Source organism: Suncus etruscus, chromosome 18 (assembly GCF_024139225.1).
Source record: "Suncus etruscus isolate mSunEtr1 chromosome 18, mSunEtr1.pri.cur, whole genome shotgun sequence".
NCBI classification, from domain to species: Eukaryota; Metazoa; Chordata; class Mammalia; order Eulipotyphla; family Soricidae; genus Suncus; species Suncus etruscus.
In genome coordinates, this window is record NC_064865.1 from 57,837,085 (window position 1) to 57,856,271 (window position 19,187).

Genomic DNA, 19,187 nt, shown 5'->3' on the forward strand with positions numbered 1-19,187 from the left:
CAATTACTTTGTCCCTCAAGTCCCCAGATTGTAACACATTATAATATTTCTTAACAGCACACAAGGCAATCCAAAGCCATAAAACTTACGTAACTCCTTAAACATTACAGGCATAGTATTTTCTTACATTTCCATATACATGCATGTGGGGAGCCAAGCCTGCTCCCCCCAACAGATGAACTTGACTGACATCTTTCTCTGCAGCTGCTCTGTAGAAGAAAAAGACCTAGCATCTGCTTGAGCCTTTGCCAAACAGGAAATCTTGCAAGATAAATTTAGCTTACTGCAAGGCCTGGCATACCCAGGACCTAACCACCCGTTCCGGCTCTCGCTCTCATCAATGCTTAGTTCATGGCCATGACGTAGTTTTAGGTTAAACATACATTCTATATACTTGCTGTAGGATAAGATAACAGTTGTTTAGGAATTTTAGAGGTCTAAGGGAACGCAGTTCTCTTGGGAAAACATCCTATATCTGACATTCCATCTTGGTGTGTACGTGCAGAATAGCAGCCCACAGTTAATCGCAAACCGCCGTCTGATTGGTCTGTTTGAAAGCATCCTGGCACGATATGAATGGTTGTTGCCAAGGCTCCTGTTCTGCCTTGCGCGTCCTGGATTGGTTGTAACCAGGGCCTTTGTTCTGCCTTACACGCCTCCAACAGATTGCTTAAATACCCATGTCTGTGAGAAATAAACGCTCCTGACCATCTTTTGTGTCACGAGTCATTATTAACCCCTCTTGCTTCCACAGGTCCCATCTTTTCCTCAGAAGAGTGCTCCCCACCCACACCGTTGTGCGACTACCTGTGGAGCAGAGCCTCAGCCACTGGCCAGCAGTAGGCTCGGCCCTTGGGCCAGCTCCGGGGAGCCGCACATGCATATTAGCTTAAGTTAACCTCAAATTTTAAGTGAGTTCTTTTTAAGGATTAGAGTCAAAGGAGCACAGTAAAAATGGTGTTAGAGTGGCAATTGTTGTTTGCATAGGCCCACCAAAATATGAGGGACATGGAAAGAAATAACCTTGGCCTAAATACAAAGAGACCTGACCCCTGAAGTTTCCTGGCACAAGACCAACTCTAGGCTCCAGGCAAGCTAGATCGTCCACTCCAAGACATTGTCTGTAGTGCCAATACACTTTTATTTTTCACACAGTCTCTGTTGTTGGTATCATGTTTCTGTATTAAAGATCCTGGAATCTGCATATCCTACATTGAAGTCAGGATGTGGAGCGTCCTCTCCTTTCACCTCACAATCAAAGGGTGATGCAGGGAGCCCTGTCCTGTAAGCAGGTCCTTGTTGTTGTTAAGTCTTCTCAGTGTTAAGGGAAGTCTCTTTTGAGCAGGTCGATGTCTGAGCAGTGTAGGGTCTTCCGTGGTAGAGGACTGCTTCCAGGTGATGTTATAGACCAGCCTGGATGTTTTGTGGATGGCTTCCCTGGTTCAGGGGAGAATGGAAAATGCCCTTTCTTCTGAGGTCTGTGCCAGGTTGTTATGTCAATGTTCAGGGTGTAAGGTCTTTTTGCACTACAAGATTTGTGTGTTCCAATCTCTATTAGATAGGATTTTATTTGAATGTATAGTATTTTCCCATTTTAATGTGCCTATGCAATAAGAAGCAATGCCACGTGGTGTAATTATTGTCGCATATGGGGGCCATAAGAACAATTCCAATTATTCCCATGATATGGTTCAATCATAAGCATTAAACTGGGGGACTCTTTCACCGAAATTCCTCGTTAAACAGCTCAAAAAAAGAAGATATAAAGTGGTTAGAATCGTCACTGTATAAGACAACATTTAGTAAGAATTATAGCTGTCAGAGAAGAAACACAAAATATTCTAAAGAAATACGTGTCCATTATATGTATCTTGAAACAGTTTGGGGTTGTCATACACAATGCACAGTTTTGGACTGTGATTAGGATTGTACACTACTAAAGTAAAAAGAGTAATGTACGTTAGTGACGTTTGGGAGGGGGTTAGAGAGTTAAGGAGTGAAAAAGAGCTTCGTAGGGGTGTGGGAAAGGGCAGAATGCAAAATGAACATTCTGTATATGCAAAACATAACAAAAGAAAAAGAACTACTTTTAATACATGAAGTACACGTGGGGGCATGCGCCCCCGCGCGGTTCTGTAGTTTTTGGATGCCTAGGGAGGAATTTCTCACCCCCTCCCCCCAGGGCCCGATTAACCAGGCGTGGCCCTGAAGACCCACCTGGTGTGGGGGAAATCTTGTTCGCCTGGACTAAGTGGTCAGCCCAGGGGTCCTATGGCTAGCTGTCCTGCCCAGAGCCCGCAACATACCAGTCAAACACCCCAGAAATCCTGGCATGCGGAGTGTTCTGAGCCCAGCCGTGCCTCTGTAGTTTTTTCAATCAGAATTTTTTGATTACTCTTTTTTGCATTATTGATATGGGAAAATCTTCCAATACTATTTTAACAGGAGGATCAAAGTATTCTTGTCTTTTGCCTAAACAAAGAAGAAAATCTTCAATTTTTCCCTATTAAAGAAGATGCTGGTTGTAGGTTTGTTGCATATGATCTTTACAGTATTGTGAAAAGTTCTACAATTCTCATTCTGTAGAAGGTTTTCACCTTAAAGAGTTTTGTCAAATGCTCCTTTTCATAATTGGAGGTGGTTCTATGAATTTTTTATTCTTTTCATTGTTGGAGTATATCCAGGTACATCGATGTATAGGAAAATTTCATGACTTCATCTCTCCTGATGGTTGCATAATATTCCATTGTGTATATGTACCATAGTTTTTTTTTTTTAGCCATTCATCTGTTGAAGGGCATCTTTGGCTGTTTCCAGAGTCTGGCTATTGTAAATAGTGCTGCAATGAATGAATATGGTTGTGAGAAAGGTATTTTTGAATTGTATATTTGTGTTCCTAGGGTATATCCCTAGGAGTGGTATGGGTCATATGGAAATCAATTTCCAGTTTTGTGAGGAATCTCCATATTGTTTTCCATAAAGGCCAGAGTAGACAACATTCCCACCAGAAGTGAGTAAGAGTTTCTTTTTCTCCACATCCCGGCCAACACTGCTTGTTCTTTTCTTCTATTTTCAAGAAGAGCTTGGAAATGATGTGAGAATGCGCTTTCTGAATGTTTGAAAAAACATACTTTATGAGCCTATATGGCCTGGGACTTTTATTCTTGGGAAGATATTTTGTAACTGAAAATGTTACTTCCGATTTTTTCAGGGAGGGACTTCAGAGCATAAAAACCGGCTATCCTTTGCAAAAGCTGGCTCCCTGTGTGTGACACCAGGCGGGGAAAATCCGCGAAAGTACACCGGCCCAGTGGGGCTCAGCTGTGAAAGACTGTGAGTGTGACCTGTCTATGTCTGTCTACTGTCCTCTTGCGTGAAACTCTTGCGAGTGGGGCAAAAAGAGCCTCCAGAAACCTCGCTCGCCCAGACGCCATTTTCAGGGAGGGACTTCAGAGCATAAAAACCGGCTATCCTTTGCAAAAGCTGGCTCCCTGTGTGTGACACCAGGCGGGGAAAATCCGCGAAAGTACACCGGCCCAGTGGGGCTCAGCTGTGAAAAACTGTGAGTGTGACCTGTCTATGTCTGTCTACTGTCCTCTTGCGTGAAACTCTTGCGAGTGGGGCAAAAAGAGGCTCAGAGGAGCACGGCCGCTCCGCTTCGCTACGCGGCCGTGCACTCTTTCTAAGGAAAGAACTCCATTGCAACAAGAAGGAAAAATCACACTAAGAACGGCGCTATATCACAGAAGCAAACATTTCTCTCTGGACTGTCTTCTCTGTTACATGCTCGGGCCTAAGATTTGACCCAGTGTGAGGCTTCATCCACGGAGGACTCCCCTCCCTTAGAGGCAAGTCAGCCCATCCAGAAAGGGAGGAGCCAGAGGAGTGTGCTGCCTACATCATATAGACAATGAATACCACTACAACACGTAGAAAAACCCACAATACAAATGTGACAATGGGGAAACAGCGCAGGCCAGCATCAGACATAGAGAATGAAGATGACAATTCTGAGGACCAGATAATGACTGAACAACTAATCAACCTCTCAGATAAGGACTTTAGACTAGCAATATGGAAGGTGCTCAACAGACTCCAAGAAACCATGGATCGAGTTGAACAGAACACTAATAAGAACCAAGAAAATATGAAGGCAGAAATGACAAAACTCCAAACTGAAATAATATGTCAACTAACAGGCCTGAAAAACTCAGTAAACGAAGTGAATGACAAAATGGATAAGCTCTGGGACAGGGTATCAGAAGCTGAGAATAGACTTGGTGCTGTGGAAGATGAGATACATAACAATTCCATACAGCAGGAGAGATTGGACAAAAAACTTAAAGCAAATGAGCAGACAATGGAAAAATTAGTCAAAGAATGGGAACAGACGAAAATAGAAGTCTATGATAAGATCAACAGAAACAACTTAAGAATCATTGGAGTCCCAGAGACCCAGGAAGAAAATTTCCAGGAAGAATCAATGGTCAAGAACATCATTAAAGAGAAACTTCCAGAGCTAAAGAATATATGTGATCAAATCCTGCATGCCCGAAGAGTACCAACCAAAAGAGACCCCCAGAAAAACCACCCCAAGACACATCCTAGTCACAATGACAAATCCCACAGATAGAGACAGAATTCTGAAAACAGCAAGATCAAAAGGGGAAATCATGTTCAAGCAAGCTTCCCTGAGATTTACAGCAGACCTGTCACCAGAAACGCTCAATGCCAGAAAGCAGTGGTGGGATATTGTGACAAGACTGAATGAAATGAATGCTTCACCCAGAATACTATACCCAGCAAAACTCACTTTCCGGTTTGACAGAAGAATACATGGTTTCACAGACAAAAAACAGCTCAGAAACTTCACAGACACAAAACCAGTCTTAAGAGAAAAACTGAAAGACCTAATCTAAGACAAGACTACCCAAAAGACACACCAAATTTTGAAATAAAGATGGCGTTAAATCCCAGGACAATTCTTTCTCTCAACGTCAATGGACTAAATGCACCAGTTAAGAGACACAGAGTGGCTAAATGGATCAAAAAACTCAATCCAACCTTCTGCTGCCTACAAGAAACGCACCTGAATAGTCAGAACAAACATAGACTCAAAATAAAAGGCTGGAGAAAAGTTATCCAAGCAAACAACACCCATAAAAAAGCTGGAGTGGCCATACTAATATCAGATAATGCAAACTTTATACTCAGGAAGGTTGTAAGGGACAAAGACGGACATTTTATATTAATCAAGGGGTACGTAGAGCAGGAAGAATTCACTCTCCTAAACATATATGCACCGAATGAGGGGCCAGCAAAATATTTAATACAACTGCTGACAAATCTGAAAAATAATATCAACAACAACACAATAATTGTGGGGGACCTAAACACGGCTTTGTCAACACTGGACAGGTCAACCAGACTGAAACCCAACAAGAATATACTAGACCTGAGGAGAGAAATGGAAGAAAGAGGCCTAGTGGATATATATAGGACACTCCATCCCCAGAAACCTGGATACACATTCTTCTCCAATGTACATGGTACATTCTCCAGAATAGACTACATGCTGGCACATAAAACATACCTCCATAAGATCAAGAGGATAGAAATTTTGCAGACTACCTTCGCTGACCACAAGGCTCTGAAATTATTTGTGAACTCCAAAGGGACTCAGAAGAAACACTTTAACACCTGGAAGTTAAACAGCCTCATGCTCAATAACCAGTGGGTCCGAGATGAAATCAAGGAGGAAATAAAAAGGTTCCTGGAAACAAATGACAATAAAGACACAAACTCTCAGAACTTATGGGACACAGCAAAAGCAGTACTGAGAGGAAAATTTATAGCTTTGCAAGCACACATCAGGAAGGAAGAAGGAGCTTACCTGAGTAGCTTAATGACACAGCTAATAGAACTAGAAAATGCTCAACAAAAGGACCCAAGAACAGGAAGACAGAAGGAAATAACAAAGCTGAGAGCAGAAATCAACGAAGTGGAAACTCAAAAAACAATCCGAAAGATCAACGAAAGCAGAAGTTGGTTCTTTGAAAAAATAAACAAGATTGATAGACCACTGGCAAACCTAACAAAGAAAGAGAGAGAGAGAAACTTGATAACTCGTATCAGGAATGAAAAAGGAGAGATCACTACTGATATGACAGAGATTCAAAGGGTAATCAGAAACTACTTTGAAAAACTCTATGCCACTAAAAATGAGAACCTGAAAGAAATGGATAAATTCTTGGACTCTTATAATCTTCCACGGTTGAAGGAAGAGGATGTAGCATATCTAAACACCCCCATCACCATTGATGAAATTAAAACAGTAATCAAATGTCTGCCGAAAAACAAAAGCCCAGGTCCAGATGGATTCACTAATGAATTCTATCAAACTTTCCAAGAGGAACTACTGCCAATCTTGGCAAGACTCTTTCATGAAATTGAACAAACAGAAACACTTCCAAATAGCTTTTATGAAGCCAACATCACCTTGATACCTAAACCAGACAGAGACGCTACCAAAAAAGAAAATTACAGACCAATATCACTGATGAATGCAGATGCAAAGATCCTCAACAAAATCCTGGCAAATAGGATTCAATGCCTCATTAAGAAGATCATCCACTACGATCAAGTAGGTTTCATCCCAGGAATGCAAGGCTGGTTTAACATCCGTAAATCTATCAACATAATACACAACATCAATAACAAGAAAAATAAAAACCACATGATCATATCAATAGATGCAGAGAAAGCATTTGATAAGGTCCAACACCCATTCTTGATCAAAACTCTCAGCAAGATGGGAATGGAGGGAACCTTTCTCAATATAGTGAAGGCCATCTACCACAAGCCAGTGGCAAATATTATCCTCAATGGAGAAAAACTGAAAGCCTTCCCTCTAAATTCTGGCACAAGACAAGGCTGTCCTCTCTCACCACTCCTATTCAACATAGCACTGGAAGTACTTGCTATAGCGATTAGGCAAGAAAAGGATATCAAGGGAATCCAGATAGGAAAGGAAGAAGTCAAGCTCTCACTGTTTGCAGATGACATGATACTCTACTTAGAAAACCCTAAAGACTCTATCAAAAAGCTTCTAGAAACAATAGACTCATATAGCAAGGTGGCAGGCTACAAAATTAACACACAAAAATCAATGGCCTTTCTATACACCAACAGTAATAAAGAAGAAATGGACATTAAGAAAACAACCCCATTCACAATAGTACCACACAAACTCAAATATCTTGGAATCAACTTGACTAAATATGTGAAGGACCTATACAAAGAAAACTATAAAACTCTGCTCCAAGAAATAAGAGAGGACACACGGAAATGGAAACACATACCCTGCTCATGGATTGGCAGGATTAACATCATCAAAATGTCAATACTCCCCAAGGCATTATACAGATTTAATGCCATCCCTCTAAAGATACCCATGACATTCTTCAAAGAAGTGGATCAGACACTTTTGAAATTCATTTGGAACAATAAACACCCTCGAATAGCTAAAGCAATCATTGGGAAAAAGAATATGGGAGGAATTACTTTTCCCAACTTTAAACTGTACTACAAAGCAACAGTTATCAAAACAGCATGGTATTGGAATAAGGATAGGTCCTCAGATCAGTGGAATAGGCTTGAATACTCAGAAAATGTTCCCCAGAGATACAACCATCTAATTTTTGATAAAGGAGCAGGAAATCCTAAATGGAGCAGGGAAAGCCTCTTCAACAAGTGGTGTTGGCACAATTGGATAGCCACTTGCAAAAAATTAAACTTAGACCCCCAGCTAACATCATGTACAAAGGTAAAATCCAAATGGATTAAAGACCTCGATATCAGCCCCAAAACCATAAGATATATAGAACAGCACATAGGCAAAACACTACAGGACATTACAGGCATCTTCAAGGAGGAAACTGCACTCTCCAAGCAAGTGAAAGCAGAGATTAACAGATGGGAATATATTAAGCTGAGAAGCTTCTGCACCTCAAAGGAAATAGTGCCCAGGATACAAGAGCCACCCACTGAGTGGGAGAAACTATTCACCCAATACCCATCAGATAAGGGGCTAATCTCCAAAATATACAAGGCACTGACAGAACTTTACAAGAAAAAAACATCTAACCCCATCAAAAAATGGGGAGAAGAAATGAACAGACACTTTGACAAAGAAGAAATACGCATGGCCAAAAGACACATGAAAAAATGTTCCACATCACTAATCATCAGGGAGATGCAAATCAAAACAACGATGAGATACCACCTCACACCCCAGAGAATGGCACACATCACAAAGAATGAGAATAAACAGTGTTGGCGGGGATGTGGAGAGAAAGGAACTCTTATCCACTGCTGGTGGGAATGCTGTCTAGTTCAACCTTTATGGAAAGCGATATGGAGATTCCTCCAAAAACTGGAAATCGAGCTCCCATACGATCCAGCTATACCACTCCTAGGAATATACCCTAGGAACACAAAAATACAATACAAAAACCCCTTCCTTACACCTATATTCATTGCAGCTCTATTTACCATAGCAAGACTCTGGAAACAACCAAGATGCCCTTCAACAGATGAATGGCTAAAGAAACTGTGGTACATATACACAATGGAATATTATGCAGCTGTCAGGAGAGATGAAGTCATGAAATTTTCCTATACATGGATGTACATGGAATCTATTATGCTGAGTGAAATAAGTCAGAGAGAGAGAGAAAAACGCAGAATGGTCTCACTCATCTATGGGTTTTAAGAAAAATGAAAGACACCCTTGTAATAATAATTTTCAGACACAAAAGAGAAAAGAGCTGGAAGTTCCAGCTCACCTCAGGAAGCTCACCACAAAGAGTGATGAGTTTAGTTAGAGAAATAACTACATTTTGAACTGTCCTAATATTGAGAATGTATGAGGGAAATGTAGAGCCTGTTTAGGGTACAGGCGGGGGTTGGGTGGGGAGGAGGGTGATTTGGGACTTGGGTGATGGGAATGTTGCACTGGTGATGGGTGGTGTTCCTTTTATGACTGAAACCCAAACACAATCATGTATGTAATCAAGGTGTTTAAATAAAAAAAAAATTAAAAAAAAAAATAATGAACAGCAAAAAAAAAAAAAAAAAAAAAAAGAAAATGTTACTTTCTTGATATAAATGAATATATTAAGTTTCTTTTTTCTTCTGACTCAGTCTTGGGTAGTTGTAGGACTCTAAAAATTTATCTGCTTCTTGGTTATCTAATTTAGTGGCATAAATTTATTCATAATAATTTCATAATATCTTTTGTTTTTCTGTGATGCTGTTGTCATTTCTTCCTTTGTGATTCTGATCCAATCTATCAAAGTTTGTCTCTAGTTTTCTTTGTGAGTATAGCTGGGGTTTGTATATATTTGAAAAACTATCAAAATAAAAACAACTCTGGATTTTATTTTTTGTATTGTGTTTTGTATTTGCAGACAACATGATATTGTACATAGAAAACCATTAAAACTCCACTAGGGGCCAGAGAGATAGCATGGAGTTAAGGCGTTTGCCTTGCATACAGAAGGACTGTGGTTTGAATCCCGGCATCCTATATGATCCCCTGAGCCTGCCAGGAGTGATTTCTGAGCATAGAGCCAGGCATAATTCCTGAGCGCTGCTGGATGTGACCAAAAAAGCCCAAAACCAAACCAAACCAAAATAAAACAAACCAACAACAAAAAAACCTCCACTAAACCTGCTAAAGACAAGTAACTTGTATAGTAATGTGCAGGGCATGAAAGAAATATACATACAAGTTGCATTACAAAAATTAAAATTATTCTGGAATTAATTTGACAAAGAAATTGAAAAAACTAGTATGTAAAAATTACAAATCACTTCTAAAAGAAAGAAGAGACATGAGAATAAATATATCATCATGTTCATGGTTTGATTGGGAGAATCAATATAATTGAAATTATCATCTTATCCAGAATGATTAACAGATCCAATGCAATTCCCATCAAAAAGCTCAGGATATTTTTAGGAAATAGAACAAATAATTCTCGCATTTGTATGGAACTATTAAGCATCCATTATAGCTAAAAAAAATCCTAAAGATTAAGGCAATTACATTGTATTCACAGACTTCACTCATCATAACATAGTAATATTATGTATAATTTTATGGTACAAGAACAAAGACAGAACTCAAGCAATGCAATATAATTGAGATCAATAAGATAGAACTTCAGATACATGGGCAACTCATTTATAATAAAAAAGTCTATGAACATGAGGTAGAGGAAGGGGCGACTTCAACAGATAATGTTGGGAACACTTGATAATCATATGTCATAAAGGAAAAATTGTGCCCCAACTTCACAGCACTCACAAAATATTAAAATTTGATTTAAAAACTTGATATCACATATGTTCCAATAAAATACTGAAAAAAAAACATAATCCATAGCGTCTTTATTTCAGAGGAATCGTTGACAATAAAATTCTGTTAGGAAAGAACACAAAAGCTAATGGATAGCATCCAATTTCACAGAGTTAACATTGCAAAAGAATCGGAATCTAAAATAAACGCCACACTGTTTGAATATTTATAGATCACATAGCAAACCAGAGATGATAGCTAAGACAAATAAAGTGTTCTCAAAGTTCTCTAAAAAGAAAAAAATAAATGAAAACAACAATCCTAACAAAAATATTGAGAGCAGCTGAACAGAGAGAGTTCCTCAAAGACGACTTAATGGCTAACAGACATGTGAACAGATGTTCATAATCATTGGTTATCAGGGAAATGAAAATCAGCTTTTTTGCACAATTGCTGAGAGACTGCTCAAAAGTCAAAATTAGAGCTGGAGAGATAGAGCAGATGAAGCAGTCCTCAGCACCATATATTGTCCCCTGACCCCCACCAGTAGTAATACCTGAGCATAGAGCCAAGTGTAAGCCCCAAGTATAGGTGTAGTACAGGAAGGTGTAGGCAACAGGTTGGTTTTCATTGATCCTGCAAACATAGTTCTGGGTACCTACCCTCAATTGCCATAAACAACAACAAAAATTTATGATAATGGATATTTGTACACCACAGTTAATTGTGGCTTTCTTTACAATGGTCAAGAAATGTTATTCCACTTTTGAGAAACAAAACAGTAGTTTGCTACAGTTTGGATGGAATTGATATCAGGATATTTGAATTGAGTGAGAAAGAAAAAGAAATACTGTCCTCTTATATGTGGCCTATATGAAACAAAGCATGTAATTAGAGACATAAATGGAAAGACACATAGTTAAGAAAACTGTGAGGTTTAGAGAGAACATGCCTCATGTGTGCAAAGCTGGGTTCTTTCCCAACAATTCATATGGGACCTGAACACTGTTGGGTGTGATCCTGGAGTAAAATCAAGAGTAAAGCCCTGTAGCCCCAAACCAATAACAAAAACCCCAGAAACAAGTTCAATTTCCAATAAACAATTGGATAAAAATTGTTACACATATAAACACAATAGAGCTATGGGAAAAGGCTAATTCTTGCAATTTGCAGCAACTTGAATGCTAAATGAAGTGAATCAGAAATAAAAGGAGAAACACCAAGTGATGTCACTCATGAGTTATAAAATCAAAGCAAATTATTAGGCAATCCCAATAGAAAGAACTCTAAGATAGTGTTGGTAGAACTGTGATATAAAGGAGACAGAGTAAGATCTAGTTAAAGGTAGTGAGGTGGTGGTTTGGCCGAATTTTTGGTTAGTGGTGGAGAAATCTTAAAACTCTGTAATGGCAGGGTGTTGAAGCATTGCAAGAATAAAACGATAAATTTGCGTGACTATAAAATTAATTCAATTAAAATACTTACCATTAAAAAGTAAGTAATATAGAAGACTATTTTGGAAATATGCAGAAATACCATCAGTGTGACATATCCTTTGTCAGTGTTCCAAGTTTCTCAAAAGCCAGCCACCTTGTCTCCAGCCTGCTCCTTTTACAGGAACAACATTGTCTAGTTTATATTGCTTATTATAATTCACACTAAAATATAAAATATCTATTGCAGTAATAATTTCCTTTGTGGTGGGGATTGTTGCTTGGACGAATGGGATGGTACATGCATACTGGCTTGCTGAGGTTCCATATGCTGCCTGTGGTGTTAGCACCTTTGGTTGCATTATTTTGGTTGTGTACACTGTCATTTTCCACACTTTAACCTGCTGTTAGTAGGCACAGTGTAATTCACAAAGCTTGATATGACAAAAAAGGAATTATCAAATATGGTTCATTAAAGGAAAACTAGTGAAAGTTATTATATATCACAATGATGAGCTGGTTGGTACTAAGAGTTTAGTGAGCTCATATTTTGTACTGCTACTGGGCTCTCAGTACTGTGAAATTTAGAGCAAATGACTGCACATTCAAAGAACTGGATTCTTTAGAGCTTATATTTCTTTGCGATTTAGTTGTGGAGCTGTGGAGCAGGGATGTTGTTGTGTGTAGGTAAGGTAGAGACTTGGTCCATCCATATTTTGAGAAGAACCCTGAGTTATCAACCCAAAGAATGGTCTACCTAGGAGAATCAGTGATTTAGCATCTCTTTGTGATTGGTTTCCAACATCTTTTCTTTATAAAAATAGCCCTTTTTCTATTTCATTGTGAGATAATGATAAAACTTAATATATACTTACAGTACTGGTTCTAATCTAAAAGTATGTGGTTTCTCATATATTCTCATATGTAGGATATAAGAAGCACAATACTGGAATAAAAAATGACCAAAAAACCAGAAGCTGAGAACTGGTCTACAGAACTGAGTTTACTATTGAAGAAGCATGGATTGTGGGAGCAGGCAGAACATGGTAGGATGAGGTGTTGAAACATGTATGTATGAAACTATCATTAACAGAATTGTAGATTCCAGTGCCTAAAATATTTAAGAAGATTTTAAAGAATTATATTATGAGAAACTATTAAGATCAACTAAAACACAAATAGTCAATAGACTACATTGATTAAATTATGTTGAATATTCCAGAATCAAAAGTTTAACTTAGGCCAGAATAATAAATAGTACAGTAGGTTAAGGTTCTTGCTTTGCATGGCAGCCAGCCTGAGGTCAATGGCTGGCATCCTGTATGTTCTATTAGGTATCACCAAGAGTGATCCTTGAATAGAGTCAGGAATAATCTCTGAAAATCCAATCTGTCCTCCAACCCCTGAGAAACACAACATAAAGTGATTTCCAATAATTCTGTAACATGTACACAAATATAGCAAAAAAACTTACATCACTTAACTATGGTCATTAAATCAACTAAATAGAACAACAATCAGTTGGAAAACTCAATGTAATTGCAAATTTTGTCTCTAAGGATTTAAGAGAATAGAAATGTTCCAGAGACCCAGGTGTTCTGATCTGGCCAAAGAGACGTCCAGGCCTAGCCTCTAGTGGCCAAGAAGGATTGGATTAAAATGGTATTTTTGTTCACTCCACAAATAGCAGAGATCAAATCTTTGTTTAAATGTGAAGGGCTTGTCATGAGGAAAGAAGCTCATGACTATACTCTGGTGAGTTTCCTAGAAAAGACTGAATAAAGAAGTGCCTATAAATTAGAATTTTTGACTGGGTAAGATAAAATATGATTGTGATTTACTTGAAAGATGAAAGGAAATGCATGAATCATAAAATGCAAGTATGTGGAAGAGAAAAATTCAAACAACTTCTATTTTTGCTGTGATTAAATGATATGAAATTTCTATATCCAAAAGATGTCTCTATATGCAATTTAAACAAGAAGTGATTCACTGTGAATATATGGATTGAAAAATACAATTTAATATTAATCTATTCTTCCTGGATCATTGTAAAACTAACAAAGCTTTTGAAATAGTTTTCATATTATAGGCTACAGGCATAGTGCTCAAAATAAAACAAATATAAAAAAATTGATACGGCCTAGGTAGCCACATTTTTTTTTCTCCACAAATAACCACATTTCCTTATCAAATAGTAATTATAGGCAAATGATGAAAGAGCAGGCTTCTTTTAATAATATCTGATCCTTACAACGTTCTGATTATTTCTGATTTTCAGGGGAGGGGGGATTCTGACAGAAAGCAAATTCAGGACCCATTCTACAGTGCAAATGCTATTGGTCAGTATTTAAAATTAGGAGAATAAAGTATATATAACAAAAATTGATAAAATTCAAAAGTATATCTTCAAACATTTGTTACATATTTTTCAGTGTGTACTTTATTTTTAAAAATATTGAATTCTAGGTTTAGGGAGATTTGGGGGGTCATTAAAATATTCGGATCTGATCCAAAAACCAAAAAAATAAAATATTCGGAAAAATATTGAATTCTATTTTTTTATTTTAAAAATGAAACTAAAGCCCTGACATAAGCCTGATGCATTTTGGTTTAAATTTTTCCAACTCTTTTTTTCTTCTTTTCTTAAATGATTTTTAAATTTAAATAAGAACTGTGATTTATAATGCTGTTTATAGTTGAATTTTATTTATTTTTTGTTTACATATATAAAATATTTAAACACCATGATTACAAGCATGGTAAAGAACATCCCCTTCACCAATTCAACATTCCCACCCCAATACCCTCCCTTTCTCAACCCTTGCCTGTATTTGAGATAGGCATTCTACTTCCCTTACTCATTAAGATTGTCATGGTAGTTGTTAGTGTAGTTATTTCCCTAATTGCACCAATACTCTTTGTGGTGAACTTTATATTTTGAAAAGAGATGAGGGCTGAAAAGACTAGCTCTCAATTCTTTTTTTTTTATTTATTTTTTATTTTTTTATTTTTTTGGTTTTTGGGCCACACCCGGCAGGGATTACTCCTGTCTCTATGATCAGAAATCGCTCCTGGCAGACTCTGGGATGCCGGGATTCAAACCACTGTTGTTCCTGGGTCCACTGCTTGCAAGGCAAAGGCACTACAGCTGTGCTATCTCTATGATCCACAATTTGTGATATTTAAAAATATTAGCATACACATAAAACAAAGATTTTTAAATTTCTTTGGCTACCATTTTTCTTCCAGAAAAGTAAGAGTAAACAAACTCAGCACTCCCTTTGCCAAAAATAAAATCACTACTGGAAATCACCTTTTATAAAGTGACTGGACAGAAAGTGCTCTCAATTGCAACCAAAGCTACCCTTAATGTCTTCTAGATTTAATAGATATCCTCCATTCAACATACAATACTGATTGAAGTTAAGACAAAGTGAGGGATTCTTATTGAAAGTAGATAATTAGAAACATTTTAAAATTTCATCTAATAAGATAATGATCTTTTTGATCCTCACTGTCAAGTGACATCTCATAAAATTAAGACCAGATTACTTTGTAATGGTATGGAAAATACAATAAAGAGAAATATCAACTTTTTCATATATGAGAAGAGAAATGATGGCTTATAGACATTTTTTGTTAAGAACATAAAAGAAAGGGTGCTGTAAATGAAGAGAATGATGAAGTTGAGAAGTTATTTGGGACCATGAAAGATGGGTGGTTTGGAGCACATGGATGGTGATGAAAGGAGCTAACAGCATATATCAAAACCATCATGGTATGATTGCTCTGGCTTCAATACATTTAATTTTTATCATTTAAATAACATTAAATGTAATCTTTAGATGTTAAATTTTTATATTAATTTGATTTAATAAATTTAATTTATAAAATTTAATAAGATTTTGGCTGATTGAACAATTTTACTTTCTTTTGAGCTCAACTAATGGAATTTAATAAATAATTTTATTTGTAAATTTTATTTTTCTCAGAGAACCTTTTTTCCCTGTAATCTCCAGAATTAGAAGTCAGATTTTTTTATTATCTAATAGAAAGTTCAGAAAAAGAGTGGCATGCACCCAATGGAAGACATGTATAAACTGTGATTTTAAAATGAGTAGATGATGTTACCACTTCAAATTGGGCTTATTTTATGGAAGTGAGTTTATTTTAGTTTTGTATCAGTTTTCAAACTACTGAGAACAAGCTAGATTTATTACAGACAGCAAATATGGAATCAAGAAATTTCTGGTGGCTGAAAAATTGACCAAGGGGTTTTCAGAAGCAAGAAAAAAATGCTTAAGTGCTTACCTGTGTCATTATTATGTGAAGAAGCATCATCATTTGAGGTTGTTCAAACCGTATTAGTGTAAAAATTCCTTAGTTTAATTTAAAGTCCATCTTAAGACACTTGTTAAACACATATGCATACAGAAATTCTAATGTGCACATGCATATAATTTAAAAGGAGGGTGAATGGATTTTCAGAAATGTTAAATTTGATCTATGCTGTGTTTTCTACTTCTAGGAGAAGCCAACTCTAGCCTAGTCAGTTTAATCCTTTCTCAATAATATAACTCAATATGTAATAGATGCAAGAATGATCTGTCACCCTCAGTTAAACATTGATATAGTGTTATCTCTGGGGCTTCTCTAGTGTTGAACAATTAAAAGTAGGATTAGTTTCATCCATGATTTTGAGTATAGGGTAACAGCATATAAATCAGCACACATGTAATCATATATTCTTTACACAGAATTACTTACTTTTAGAGGTCTGAACAAATGTTCTCAAATACAAATTATTCAGTGATTATATCAAAGCCTACTTATATATAAACTTAATCATGTTAATTTATAGCCTATTTTGTCTTCTCAAATCTGACCATGCAATTATATAACTTAAATTACTTTCATAGTAAAATATAAATTTTAATGATGAAAAATATCTTGAATACAATATTATACTTGCTAATTCTTTTATGTTTTCTTAAAATAAAAATTATAATAAATATTCAAAGTATATATAGTCAGTGCTTACTTGTACAAATTGTACAAATTTCCATTTACAATAGACTTCAAACTAGCCTTCTAATTTTATCCTTGAAAACATAACTGATTAATAGATATGTTTTTGATTAATTGATGTTATTATGGTTAATAAAAAGGCATATAAAGGTCACTTTTATATCATAATTTTTCTCTTTTTTGTCCACACCCAGCAATGCTCAAGAGTTACTCTTGGTTCTGCACTCAGAAATTATTACTGGCAGGAACAGATGACCATTTGGGATGCTGGGAAGATTGAACAGAGGTCGGCTACATGCAAGGCAAAACTTTCTCTGCTATGCTGCTACTCCAGGCCTTATCTCAATTATTTCTCAAGCTCTACCACATAATTGACATATTTATATTTATGAAGAAACACATTCAGAATTAATTTTAAATTTATTGGTTTGTTTAATTTACCATTGTTTTACAACTTCCCAGAACTTGGGAAGATTACTTTCCATTCAAAACCTGGCCATTGCAGTCAACTACAGTCAAAAGTTAATGATGACTATGGCAAATTTCACAACTGGGTTTTTTCTCACAGGGTTTTCAGATAACCCTGAGCTAGAAATTTTCTATGCTTCTCTGTTCTAATCCTGTACTTGATGGCTTTAACTGGAAACATCCTCATTATCACCTTAACTTCCATAGATGACAGTCTCAACTCCCCCATGTATTTATTCCTGAAGCATCTCTCTTTTCTGGATCTCTGCTATATTTCTGGAACTGTACCAAGATTTATTATCAACTCTTTCTTGCATAAAGGCAACATTTCCTTCTGGGAATGTGTTGTTCAGTGCTTTGTTTTCACACTTTGTGCTCCTGCTTAGATGTCCATGCTCACAGTGATGTCCTATGACCGCTATGTAGCCATTTGCCTTCCACTGTATTATGACATCATGATGGATGTCAGAACCTGTGTCCATGGAATTGCTGGTGTCTGGGTCAGTGGGACCATCTCTGGATTCATGCACACAGCAGCTACTTTCACCATCCACTTCTGTGGTCCCCGGATCATCCACCCTAACATTAAATGTATTCTTTAGATTAAACTTAAATTAATTTTAGTCAATCAATATAATTAATAAAATTTAATAAAATTTAATTTAATCTAATTTTTGAAAACTAAAATTTTTTCCCTTGAGTTCAACTAACGGAAACTTACACTTTTATTAATAAATTATCATTTTATTTGAGAATGTATTACTTTCTGTAATCACCAGAATTTGAAGTCAGACATATTTCTTATTATTTAATAGAAAGTTTAGGAAAACAATGGCATGCACTTAATGGATGACACATGTATGGATCATGATTTTAGAATGAAGAGATAATGTCACCATTTCATATTGGAATTATTTTATGGATCTGAGTTTATTTTAGTTATGTATTAGTCTTATAGTAGTCAAACTACCGAGATCACAGCTAAATTTATTACAGACAGTAAATGTGGAAACAACAGATTAAGATTTATATGTATTTTCATGTCATAAAACCAAGTTATTTTTAGTTGCAAATTTAATACACAAATAATATATCTTACAGTAATTTAAATAATTATATCCATCGCAATATTTGAAGGACAGAAAATGTTATATATTGCATAGAGATAAAATATGGGAATTATTTTATTATATGGACACTATATTAACTATTGATAATAAATATGAACATTTTCAAGTGTATACATATAATTATTTGTTTGTTTTCATTTAGAAAACTAAGCAACAGTTTTCAAAATAAATAGAGATAGAAGAAATATCTGGTGTCTACAAACATTAAGCTGGGGATTTAACAAGCAAGAGAAAAATGCATAAGTATGTAACTGTGTCAGCATGTCAAGAAGCATCATCTTTGAATTGTTCATATTAGCATTTATAGAAAATTCTTTAGTTTAATGTAAAGCCCATGATAAGGCACTTGTGAAACACATATACATACAGAAATACAAATGTGAACACACATTTAATTTGAAAGGAGGGTGCATGGATTTCTATAAATGTTAAATTTGATTAATGCTCTCTTTTCTACTTCTAGGAGAAGCTGACTCTAGCCAAGTAAGACTCAAATCTTTAATATTATAACTTGGTATGTAACAGATGCAAGAAAAATCTGTCACCCTCAGCTTTAAAATGGTTTAGTGTTATCACTGAGGCTTTGTTAGTGTTGAAAATAAAAAAAAATGGGTCAGTGTTGTCCCATGTTTCTGAGTTAGGATAACAATATAAATCAGCACAAATGTGATCAGATATTATTTATACAAATCTACTTACTCTTAGGGTTCTGCATGTTCTCAAATACAGATTATTTAGTGATTATATCAAATTGCTATTTAG

At 36.3% G+C, this 19,187-nt stretch overlaps 1 protein-coding gene across 1 annotated transcript in view; it reads left to right on the top strand.

Moving 5' to 3' along the window:
- LOC125995896 (olfactory receptor 14J1-like) overlaps nt 1–18,912 on the top strand; it is a 32,064-nt gene extending 13,152 nt beyond the window's left edge. Inside the window, exons 3-5 of the mRNA XM_049764852.1 lie at nt 755–839; nt 17,682–17,795; nt 18,889–18,912. Of these exons, the coding sequence (XP_049620809.1) occupies nt 755–839; nt 17,682–17,795; nt 18,889–18,912 (223 nt within the window). The remainder of the gene's footprint in view (nt 1–754; nt 840–17,681; nt 17,796–18,888) is intronic.
- Nucleotides 18,913–19,187: the final 275 nt, after the last annotated feature.